Source organism: Ixodes scapularis, unplaced genomic scaffold (assembly GCF_016920785.2).
Source record: "Ixodes scapularis isolate PalLabHiFi unplaced genomic scaffold, ASM1692078v2 PGA_scaffold6__148_contigs__length_123643588, whole genome shotgun sequence".
Taxonomy (NCBI): domain Eukaryota; kingdom Metazoa; phylum Arthropoda; class Arachnida; order Ixodida; family Ixodidae; genus Ixodes; species Ixodes scapularis.
In genome coordinates, this window is record NW_024609881.1 from 8312984 (window position 1) to 8325933 (window position 12950).

General features: G+C 45.6%; 1 protein-coding gene across 1 annotated transcript in view; it reads right to left on the reverse strand.

Moving 5' to 3' along the window:
- The window catches only part of LOC8026835 (DNA-dependent protein kinase catalytic subunit), a 374591-nt gene that overhangs the window by 164301 nt on the left and 197340 nt on the right, over positions 1-12950 (reverse strand). Inside the window, exons 55-56 of the mRNA XM_029967180.4 lie at positions 1191-1427; positions 57-206 (exon numbers count right to left, since the gene is read on the reverse strand). Of these exons, the coding sequence (XP_029823040.2) occupies positions 57-206; positions 1191-1427 (387 nt within the window). The remainder of the gene's footprint in view (positions 1-56; positions 207-1190; positions 1428-12950) is intronic.

Sequence of the window (12950 nt, forward strand, 5' to 3'; positions counted from 1 at the left end):
TAGCTTCAGTTAAGCGGAAAAGTAAAGATGACAAGACAAAGGCTGGAGTGACGCACCCATGAGCTAGCAACTCCAGGAATCCGAGCCCTTGGAGCCGTCCAACCGGTTGCTCCATCTGGTGGCAGCAGAGGGAGAGCACTTCTAAGACGGCCACTTTGAAGTCTGCCAATGCCCGTGGAAGCAGCAGCATCAATTTATCCAGGAACCTGCCAGAAAGATGACAACTGAAACAAAGGTCGCCTTCCAGTTGAAATCGTTTTAATCCGAAAGCATTAACTGTCTCGTGGAGTGCAGCTGGTGCTATCTGTAACCACGAAAAACGGCACCTAAATTCTGGCTGAGCAAAACGAACAATAAATTTCCATTGGCTGCGACGCGTCATAGTTCCAAGGAACGCCACCCCACAGAGAAGCCCTCTTCCTGGCACTGCAGCCTGCAAGCCAGTAAAAGGGAAAGGGTGGCGTGCATGCGGCCGCCGCTCTCTTCTCCCTCTTGGGTTACGTGTCAGGAGTGGAGAGGGAGAGCGAGAAATTCTCCCTCCGTCTCTCCATGCACTACTGTATCACGTGTTCTACGCTCCGCTTTCAGCCATGTCGCGCTGCCCGGCCAGCCTCTGCGCAGGACAGCGGGGCGCACTGCTTGCAGGGATGCGCTGCGTGTATGAATGCTTTCACATTCCTATATGCGTAAGAAGTCTTAAGTGTCCTCAAACAGCTGTATGCGCTTCGATATGGCGATTCCACATTACTATGTGGAATCGCCATATCGAAGCGCATACAGCTGTTTCTATCTACGTTGAAAACGCCAGCACTGCCATCTTTTGGTCTGGAAATTGCGTTGCGGGAATCAACCGCACAGCATTAAAAGTAAAGGACTTCCTATCTGGGTAGCAAATAGGCACACACGGCCGATAAATAACTGAGCCAGTTGGTCTACGCTGTTGTCTGAAAAAGCGCCGAAAAAAAAAAAAAGCCAAGAACGAGGCGAGCAATACAATACAGGGCATTGTCTCATTCTCGTCTTTTTTGGCCCTTCCCCCAAATATCAGCCGCGTAGGTCCAGTCTTGTCCTTCGAAACCTCAAGACGTTCGCTACACAAACGTCCGAGACTATGACAAAGCTTTTAGGAGAGACTTTTAATGCACTGCACAATCCAATGTGCAAACGTGTCACGGAGCACGTGTTCTCACCTGAGAGCAAGGGGCTGGTAGAAGCGGCAGACGTTTCGCACGCACAGCACGAACTGGTCTCGGTGTGCCGCCAGGAGCCCATCGAGTCGAGACGCCACGCTGCCTTCGAACGCGGAATCCTCCGTAGCGATGCCGGCCTCACTCATCTTGCGCAGCGTGAGGCCCACGACGTCTGCAACCGACGTGTATGCACCACGATACCTGCTTGCCAGCAGCCTCGGCAGCACCTCCAGGATCCTGCCAACATTGCACCCAGCTGTCTTCCGATACTTGGAAGATGCTAGCAAACAGGATAGTTAACGATAAACAAAATCGTTCAGCCTTTCCACTCTCGTGAAGAAGGAAGACCAGCGGAGCTGTACTCGATACACTGTGTGCTTTTTCTTCGTCGTCGTCTGTTTTTCGCACCGTTTCCTACAATGAATTCCCACCAAGTGCCCAACTATCCATTCTTCTATTATAGCTGGAAAGGTTGCCGCCATCTACGAGCGACGGTGAAAACCATACTGGTTGTGTGCTTGCCGCCGTCGCTTATAGATGGCGGTAGTTGTCTAGGTGGTTTCGTGTCGACATACCGGACACGATCCTGGGGAACCTAGCCCTTAACAGCTCCACTGTAAAAACAAACATGCAAGTGGTGATTTGGACCAGCTTTTGTGCCAGGGAAAAACGGGTATCGGAGCAGAGATTCCCACTTTTGGGGCAGACAACTTTGAGCTTTCGTGTCAGAAAATTTTATACAATCTCTTGGAAAGTTATTCCGTGGAAAAAAAAAACTGCAGTTGTTGGAGTGCTGGGAGGCTATTTAAAGTGTTATACCTACACGGGACCTGGCCTCTACAGATATTTATTTATTTACTGAACAATCATATGGCAGCAATTTTGTAGATGTCCCAATTACCGTATTTATTCGAATATAGGTCGACCTTTTTTTTTCGGAAATGTTAACAAAAATTAAGGGTCGACCTATAATCGTGACCAAAAAATTTCGACCTAATTCGCGACCAAAATTTGAAACCCTACAGAGGATATGGAGCTATCAATCACCGAGCCGGCGTCCCGGTAGAGCCGCGCGGCTTCTTGTTTCAAAAAGCTTTTGATGCACAAAAACAACCGAACAGCAGCAGCCGGCAGCCCGTGTCCACCGCCGGCTACGGCTCTCGCGCACATTCCCTCGGCGTCGGGTTGGTCGGGTTTCGCCATCATGCCTGTAGCGTTCCCCTCGCTGGGCAAGGGGGAAGGAGAGGGAGAGGAACGCGATGCGCCATGCACTTTGCCCTCCTATGCGTTCCATTCCTCTTCCTTGCAAACGCGCACGAAAAAAAAAACACAAAAAAAACAAACAAACAAACCCGGAGGTACTTTAGTTTGTTTTTTTCGGCGGGTCGCGTGTTGCTTACAGGGCTCGCAGCGTTGCTCATGTCTTTGTATTTGGTCTTTCCTCGCCCGCCCGTCTCCACCTTCTTTCGTTTCTTGTCGTCATTTTACAACGGTGTCAGTGAGGTATTGTTGCCAATGATCTGGCAGCAGAGGCAGTGTGGTGTTTGTAACCAGCTAAAATCTCCCGCACGCTACTTGCAGAATCAGTGCACTGCTACTGTCCCTGGAAACAAGGCGAGGACCTAGGCTGCATCATCATCCTGCGACGCTCCAGATTACGCCACAGCACAAGATACCATCAACGGGCAGCGCCATCACTACGGACCATCGGCTGCGCACGGGTCCCACGGAGCTACTACAAAAAGGGGAGACAAGCCGCCATTGGATCATCTGGCAGCAGCGGCAGTGTGGTGTTTGTAACCAGCTAACATCTCCCGCACGCTACTTGCAGAATCAGTGCACTGCTACTGTCCCTGGAAACAAGGAGAGGACCTAGGCTGCATCATCATCCTGCCACGCTCCATATTACGCCACAGCACAAGATACCATCAACGGGCAGCGCCATCACTACGGACCATCGGCTGCGCACGGGTCCCACGGAGCTACTACAAAAAGAGGAGACAAGCCGCCGTTGGATCATCTGGCAGCAGCGGCAGTGTGGTGTTTGTAACCAGCTAACATCTCCCGCACGCTACTTGCAGAATCAGTGCACTGCTACTGTCCCTGGAAACAAGGCGAGGACCTAGGCTGCATCATCATCCTGCCACGCTCCAGATTACGCCACAGCACAAGATACCATCAACGGGCAGCGCCATCACTACGGACCATCGGCTGCGCACGGGTCCCACGGAGCTACTACAAAAAGGGGAGACAAGCCGCCATTGGATCATCTGGCAGCAGCGGCAGTGTGGTGTTTGTAACCAGCTAACATCTCCCGCACGCTACTTGCAGAATCAGTGCACTGCTACTGTCCCTGGAAACAAGGCGAGGACCTAGGCTGCATCATCATCCTGCCACGCTCCAGATTACGCCACAGCACAAGATACCATCAACGGGCAGCGCCATCACTACGGACCATCGGCTGCGCACGGGTCCCACGGAGCTACTACAAAAAGGGGAGACAAGCCGCCATTGGATCATCTGGCAGCAGCGGCAGTGTGGTGTTTGTAACCAGCTAACATCTCCCGCACGCTACTTGCAGAATCAGTGCACTGCTACTGTCCCTGGAAACAAGGCGAGGACCTAGGCTGCATCATCATCCTGCCACGCTCCAGATTACGCCACAGCACAAGATACCATCAACGGGCAGCGCCATCACTACGGACCATCGGCTGCGCACGGGTCCCACGGAGCTACTACAAAAAGGGGAGACAAGCCGCCATTGGATCATCTGGCAGCAGCGGCAGTGTGGTGTTTGTAACCAGCTAACATCTCCCGCACGCTACTTGCAGAATCAGTGCACTGCTACTGTCCCTGGAAACAAGGCGAGGACCTAGGCTGCATCATCATCCTGCCACGCTCCAGATTACGCCACAGCACAAGATACCATCAACGGGCAGCGCCATCACTACGGACCATCGGCTGCGCACGGGTCCCACGGAGCTACTACAAAAAGGGGAGACAAGCCGCCATTGGATCATCTGGCAGCAGCGGCAGTGTGGTGTTTGTAACCAGCTAACATCTCCCGCACGCTACTTGCAGAATCAGTGCACTGCTACTGTCCCTGGAAACAAGGCGAGGACCTAGGCTGCATCATCATCCTGCCACGCTCCAGATTACGCCACAGCACAAGATACCATCAACGGGCAGCGCCATCACTACGGACCATCGGCTGCGCACGGGTCCCACGGAGCTACTACAAAAAGGGGAGACAAGCCGCCATTGGATCATCTGGCAGCAGCGGCAGTGTGGTGTTTGTAACCAGCTAACATCTCCCGCACGCTACTTGCAGAATCAGTGCACTGCTACTGTCCCTGGAAACAAGGCGAGGACCTAGGCTGCATCATCATCCTGCCACGCTCCAGATTACGCCACAGCACAAGATACCATCAACGGGCAGCGCCATCACTACGGACCATCGGCTGCGCACGGGTCCCACGGAGCTACTACAAAAAGGGGAGACAAGCCGCCATTGGATCATCTGGCAGCAGCGGCAGTGTGGTGTTTGTAACCAGCTAACATCTCCCGCACGCTACTTGCAGAATCAGTGCACTGCTACTGTCCCTGGAAACAAGGCGAGGACCTAGGCTGCATCATCATCCTGCCACGCTCCAGATTACGCCACAGCACAAGATACCATCAACGGGCAGCGCCATCACTACGGACCATCGGCTGCGCACGGGTCCCACGGAGCTACTACAAAAAGGGGAGACAAGCCGCCATTGGATCATCTGGCAGCAGCGGCAGTGTGGTGTTTGTAACCAGCTAACATCTCCCGCACGCTACTTGCAGGTTGGTTTACGGCTTTTTTACGTGCATGTATTTAACCTAACCATTGTCACTGCTGCTGCTGCTGCCATTTTTGTCTTCTTTCTGTTCACAAGTACGTGCGCGGTTTCTTTTTAGCGTCTTCATAGATGGAAAATGAATGTCCTTCGTGTTCTGAGGAATTGCCTGAAACTGGAGAAGTGCTGAACTGCTCGGAGTGCGATTACTCGTTCCACCTGGGTGCATGTTCCGGGATCAGTGCCAAAGCGTTCAAAACGAAAGATGACAGTTTTAAACAGGCATGGCTATGCTCCGCATGTAAACCGCAGAAATCCCAGACGTCCAAAGGTCGCAAGCAGAAATCTGAGGTCAACATGGCGAGCCTGCTTGCGAATATGAACACGAAACTAGACTCGCTCATGACGATAAAAGAGACGGTCGATAATATCGAGAAAACTGTCAAACACCTATCAGACGACTATGATGACCTGCTCAAAAAAGTGAACCGACACGATAGTGAACTAAAAAACATTCAAAAACGTATGGAAACGATCGAAAATCAGAATCAGAAAAGCGAAATAAAACAACTGAAACGTGAAATGAACGATCTCGAATGGAGAAGCAGAAAATTAAACCTGGAACTTCACGGAATTGCCAAAAGCGAAAATGAAAACTTGCTTCAGAAAGTAAATGAAATAGCAGCAAAGTTAGAACTGGCGCCACTCGTTGAAACTGATATCACTGCAGCACACAGATTACCCGGAAAGCCAGATAAGGTGCCTGGCATTATCGTTCGTTTTACGAAGCAGAGCACACGAGATGCCTGGCTGCACGCCAAAAAGAAATTAAACAGAGATCGATCTAGCCCATTCATTCTTGAGAACTTAACAAGGCACAACAGAGCTCTGCTTCAAACCGCAAAAGATTGGGCAAGTGACAAACAATATGCTTACGTCTGGCATCACAATGGAAGCATTTTGGTCCGCAAAAAAACGGGTGACAGAGCTATCGTTGTGAAGGACGAAGACGACCTACAGAGGATTGGGGTAAAATAGACCACTCGTAAAACACGGCGTTCCTTATGTTGTTATCCTAAAATGGCAGATCGCATTTTTTTTCTGCCACATGAATTATCGCGTCATATTGATGATGATCGGGATGAGTCTTTAAAATGTATTCATCTTAACGCGCAATCTGCACGAAACAAATCTTCTGACCTTGAAGTGTTTTTTAATCAGTTGAATGTTTCTTTTGACATGATAATGCTAACTGAGACGTGGTACTCTGATGAAAGTGAAGTTCTTCGGCTATCTTTATATCACACGTATTTCTTAAACTGTACTGCTAAACGCGGTGGCGGCGTTGCAATCTTGGCAACCAGTGGAGCTGTCTGTGAATTGCTCAGTGACTTTTCAACCGTAACAAATGACTACGAGGTAATGTCATTGAGGGTTAACAAAAATATTGTCTCTGTTGTTTACCGCCCACCCGACGGTAATATCCTGAATTTTTTTAAATTTCTGGAGGAACTTTTTGAGTTTATAAGAACAAATAGGTATAGTATCATTTTGGGCGGGGATTTTAATATCAACATGTTAACTGAAAGTTCTTCGAAAAGACAACTGGAACTTTTAATTCAAGCAAATGGTTATTCAAATGTAATTAATACACCAACACGAATCACTGAGACGTCTGAATCCTTAATAGATCTCTTTATAACAAACTTTGATTTATCTGTCGTAAAATCTGGTGTAGTTATTTGTGACATCAGTGATCATCTTGCCACATTTATAAGCATTCGTAAAGGCGTGTCAAAACAAGCACCGCAAAAGAGAGCTAGGTTTCAGCTCATAACAAGTGATCGCTTAGACAGATTTCATGCTGAGTTAAACAACACTGACTGGAGTGAAGTAACCAGTGAAACCAGCCCAGAGAAAGCTTTTGATAAATTCTTAGATAAATTTAGACCACTGTACGAAAAATATTTTCCTTACAAATCTATTAGAGGCAACAAAAAATCTCGAAAACCTTGGATGACCACAGAGTTGCTTGGAAAAATTAGAATAAAAAATTCCCTTTATAAAAAATTTGTAAAGACAAGGAACCCAGATAAGCTAAGGATTTTTAAATCATATAGAAACAACCTGAATAAAGAGATTAGGAATGCTAGAAAAAGCTATTACTTTAATTTATTTAATACGGGGACTAACCGTACAGATATAATGTGGAGAAAGCTTAATTCGGTACTAAATCCACAGCGTTCCACTAACGCCATTGAGAAACTGTATGTGAACGGAATGGAGTTATCTGGTCGAACTGTTGCAAATGCTTTCAACAATTTTTTTGTTAACTTAGTGGATAATCGCCACGACACCGATATCTATAGATACATTGCAAATAAAAATGAAAACACAGTCTACCTGAATCCGGTTACTCAGGCCGAAGTAATATCCGTATTTCTTAAAGCAAACAACAGCAGCAGCTGTGATAATGAAGGAATTCAAATTAGGCCAGTCAAGCATGTTATTGAAGTAATTAGCCCTTGCCTAGTTCATATCTTTAACCTTTGTTTAGAAACTGCGATTTTCCCCCCGAGAATGCAGATTGCTAAAGTGACAGTTTTATATAAAAAAGGCAACAAAAATGAGCTCGGAAATTATAGACCGATTTCTATACTTTCAGTGTTTTCAAAGGGCCTTGAAAGCATTCTGCACGATCGTCTTGTAAACTTCTCAGAAAAATATAACATCTTAACAGCATCACAATATGGGTTCCGAAAAAATCGGTCTACGGAGTTAGCTTTACTCGACCAAAAAGAATTTATACTGGACAACTTTGAAAAGAAAAATATTGTCCTCGGTGTTTATGTTGATTTTACAAAAGCATTCGATTACCTAAACCATAAACTACTCTTTCAAAAGCTCGAGACATATGGTATCAGAGGACAGGCTTTAACATTACTAAAAAGCTACTTGTGTCACCGGAAGCAGTACGTCCATGTTAACGGTTATTCGTCAGATGTAAAGAATCTAACTTCAGGTGTGCCTCAAGGAAGCATTTTAGGACCGTTCTTGTTTAATATATATATCAATGATTTAGTCAATATAAACAAACAGGTAAAATTTTGTATCTATGCTGACGACACCAGTGTCTTTGTATCTGCTCGGACTGGGGATGAAATGGCTAAGATTGCGAATAACGTACTAGCAGAGCTAGAATCATGGGCAAACGCAAACTTGCTAAAAATCAACACAGCTAAGACAAAGGCTATTTGCTTTAAACCTAAAAACAAATCTGTTGAAATTCCGACCAATATCATAATGTACTCTTCACCAATTGAGGTTGTTAGATCATTTAAAACACTAGGGGTGTATTTTTCCGAAAATATGTCCTGGGACGCTCACGTTGACCACATCACATCAAAACTAAGTCACGTGGTAGGTTTAATGTATCGGCATTCTTATATTCTTCCATTCAATGTTAAACTACTTCTGTACCAGTCATTATTTTGTTCCCATTTAAACTATTGTCATTTGATTTGGGGGACGACCACAGGACTGAACCTTCAAAAAATACATCTCTTGCAAAAAAAAGCTCTAAGAATAATTTGCAATGTCGGCTATGACTTTCACACAGAATCCCTTTTTCGCAATCTAAGTGTCATGAAAATCTTCACACTTTACAACTTTAAGTTATGCATGAAATATAAAATAGAATGCAGTAAAAATAGAGACTGTTTCATTTCTCTAGCGTCCCTGAAGGAAAAAAGCTCAAATTATCCAACTCGTAGTTCTGAACCTTGGTTCATTGAAAACTCCCGCTCTAACTATGGTCTTCAGAGAATCAAAATAACTCTCCCGAAGTTGCTAAATATGCTAACCCTAAAGCACATAGACATAACTACTCTTTCACCCAAAGAATTGCGGTCTTATTTTTTGTGTTGCGAGTGATATGGTTACACTTGAGTTGCATTTGTATTGTACTTGCTTTGTTGCTTGTTTTTTGGTTTTAAATCCACTGTTCTCTGCATTAGCTAATATTGTATAACTTTTTATCTTTTTTTTTCTTCTTTTTAATATGTATACCCTGTGTGTGAACTCGCATTGCCGCTGCTGCTGAAACTTTTGTGGTGCTGGGAACTCGTCAAGCTGTCCATACAGCTTTTTTTCCCAGCCCCCGCCATTGTAAAAAATGGTAAATAAACATTGAATTGAATTGAATTGAATTTGCGAGGATGTCTACCAAGCTGACGAAGCTTCGCACGACGATATGTCCGGAAGTTCTGACGATGAATAAGTTTTTGACATCGCCCTGTGATTTAGCTGAGAGTGCTGTAAATAAAGGTTTGTTTCTTTTGCCCTAACTTTCCCCTGTTCCTTAAAAAAAAAGAAAAGAAAGGTCGACCTATATTTGAATTATTTTTTTTTATTCTCGGTGGGCTCAATAAATAGGGGTCGACCTATTTTCGTGGTCGACCTATTTTCGGGTAAATACGGTAACCTATTCGGAGTACCAATGATGTCTTCGGTCTGCGTTTGAGCTAAAAAAAGTTTCTTGGCTACTTTGTAGAGGGTTTGTATCACAGTTACGTAACTGCCGTGAATTCGACATCAAACATACAATTTAGTGTTGAATGTGTCTCAAACTGCCCTTGCTCGTATTTCACCTGCTACTGTTCATAGGGCAGCTAAGCGGAGCACATAGCTGCTCTAACAGATCACAATGAATAGCGCTATTCATTGCAATCAATGTGAGCACCGTTCACACAAAAACCGGTAACTCTTCGTTAGACATGTGCAAATAATCGATTTTGGGTTCGAAGCAAATTTAAAGTCAATAAGGTTTCGGCCGACTATGTCCTAATTGAATATTAAATAGTTCTTGCGCCTTTCTCCATGCCTTTTACTACTGTTACACCATGCTTAAACAAAAATTCAGCTGAACTCTCGAAGGTTTTTTCTAGGCTCCTAATTGCCCACTCATGAGCTATGCTAAATTTAATCTTTCAATATTTAGAGACTGCAGCCTCAGAAAGTCTAGTACCTGCATTGGGATGGCAAGCTAACGACAGAGTTGACATAAAATTAAACCTATAAAGGAGCCCCCCGCCATACCTAATTGAGGGGATTTATAAAACTTCTTGCTAGATGAAAATAATTTCTTCAATTGTGAATTAAAAATTAAAAAAAAAAAATTAACACAGGTTTTGGGAACATCACTGCCTCACATTTATCTGCATATAGCCACAGTTAAATTTTGAAGATTTTACTGCAAAGTAATATCAACAATCACAAAGTTTCTTGTTTTTCTTGCGCGTGTTTTTTAATACACCAGGTGCACGCATGCACAATACTAGTTTGAAGGTGTCTGCGCTGCAACAAAGTGAGTCACAAGATTGCGAAGTCGGCTCCGTGGGTATTGCTTCTCCGCAGTGCACCTGTGTTTGAGGAGAAGCGCACTCAAGGGGGCTAACCCGCCGCAATCAACACTTCCAAAAGTATGAATATCGCAGTTCCAGTGATGTGATTGGCCTAAGCCGTTTTGGAGCACCCTTTGGAGCAGCCAAAACAGTGTTTTGGAGCAGCAAAAGTGGCTTTTGGAGCAGCTAAAACAGTGTTTCGGAGCAGCAAAAGTGACTTTTGGAGCAGATATTCTTAGAAAAATACAAATATCCGTTTGAAGTGCTGGACAAACGAAGGACACTCTGCTTGCCACAATAAACAAATTATAGTCAAGTTAGACCAGTTAGACCACCTGGGAGTCTTTCAACATGTAACTGAAATGCCAATGACATGACACATTTTGCAATGCTTCAGTTAAATGATACATATATATGTACCCGCTATAAGTAAATAAGAACCAAAAAGCACATATGAAAATTTATTCGAAAATTACCATCTTAGTAGTAAATAGCGCAGCATTAGGTTGACTACTGATAAAATAAATTAAAGCAGTCTCCAACGGATGAAACATGTAACTGCTGCAGTGCAATGCGAAATTATCGCGAGAGCGGAGATGGCTGTTCGATAGAAACCATGCCACTCCGCTCCGTCGCCAAGTGGTTCCCAAAATTGTATACAAAATGTAACTGTCCAACATACGACAAGAAACAGTCCAGCGGCACGCGCTTGCCAGGCCGGCAGGCAAGCTACAAGCTAAACACACAGAAAAAAGAAAAAAAAAACCTGAGCACATTGATGAAAGACATTGCGAGCCAGGGTTAAAAAGTTCTTGGAGCGCTTTGCGCAACGACTGAACTCGATACAAACAAGCGCGCTGTGCGGGTTCAGCGTGCAAACATTGCATTCTTTGCTTTAGCTCACTTTTCTTCACCAACTTTCTTTCGCGGCAGATTTTTCACGTGCCAGGGTTCCTCTTTAAAGAAAGCCAACTGAGAGAAACCTAAGTAATCGATACTTTGACAAAGCACTCTTTGAGCGAGAGAATCTTTTGTAGTAGCGTATTAAACAAGAACAACAATGTTAATGAACATGCGGCAGCGCCATATCTGCAGCGACGTGGGGACGGCAACACCCGACGTCGCGCGACCACGGTGACGGAAAGGCAGGGACCAAATATAGTTTACCCACGGCCGTTGCTCTCAGGAGCGAGTGCTTCAACTTATGAAGTAACTCCCGCCGCGCAAAAAAAAAAAAGTGGTTTCGTTTCCTAACATGACGGCATGGCTGGTACCCCAGCACGTTAGCGTGGGAGCGTCCGCACACGCCCGCGTCTATCATTAAAAGAAAAAAAAAAAAATGCGAGACAACGAGGGTGCGCAGCGATACATGGCGGGAAAATCCGTGCAAGACCGGATGAACAATTGATGCAGGGTACTTTGTGTCGGGCGGCCGCTTGCGCCACCTAGTGCACGGGTGATCCATTACGGTACTAAGTTTAGTTTCGGTTTAGAAAGGCGACCAAAATCGGTCCTTTGGCGCAGGCTTGGCGCAGATTACCCATATTTTAGCAAAATGTAGCAGGATGTAGCAGGGCGAGCTCCTTGGCGCAGTTTGGCGCAATTGGCGCAGCAATCACATCACTGCAGTTCATTTGGAAGCAAATATCAAATGATGTATATATTTGAAACTACCATTAAAAAATGAGAATATTCGCGCAGCCCCACTCTTCGCACATAGTAGTTAGGCATAAAAAAAAGAAGTGCACTTCCTTCATTTTCAGTGGCATCGCCAACAATGTCGCAGGCCAGACACTTTCCGTTTCCTTTTCAGCAACAGCTCCCTTTCGGCGCAGATATAGCGCAAATGGTGCGCAAATACAGCCTTTGGAGCAGTATATAGCCTGTCGTTCGTCCTGGCACAGTTTGGCGCAATTGGCGCAGCATTTCCACCACTGAAACACGGCCACACTTTTGGCCATTGTTTTTGCTCGCTTTTTAGGACCCACAGTGAGTAGAGGATACTTTTGAAATCTCACCATAGAGGAACAATTGCAGTACCTCCAGAAATTTACTTATACGAGATCGACACACCTTCCTCATCCTTTGGATGGGAACAATTAGGACTCATTCCTCAAAAAAACGATCTGCTGAAGGGGAGCATTTTTACCACTGCCTATTCGAGGCGCCCAAGATAGGCGCCGAGCTGGGTTTTGGTTCCAGCAGACCGTCTTCAGAAATATTTTACTGCATTTCCTTCAGCATGACGCGAGTTTCTGCAATGCACAATTTTCTGATGCTTGGACTTGCTTCGACCCATCCTTGTAAGAAAGATGGTCGATCGAGGCACCGTAGCCTTGTGTTTCCCGCGTTGCGCCATCTGTCGGCAGCACATCCAAGTAGGCAAGCACCGGCTGCTAACGCCACCGTACCGCGATCACTCGAGCTCAACCTTGTCCGTGGCATCCATTGTCTCGAGAAAATAAAGAAACTTCACTCCTGACATTATGTTTGTGCCGATGTGTGTTGTTCACTCGAAAGCATGACACTGGGGC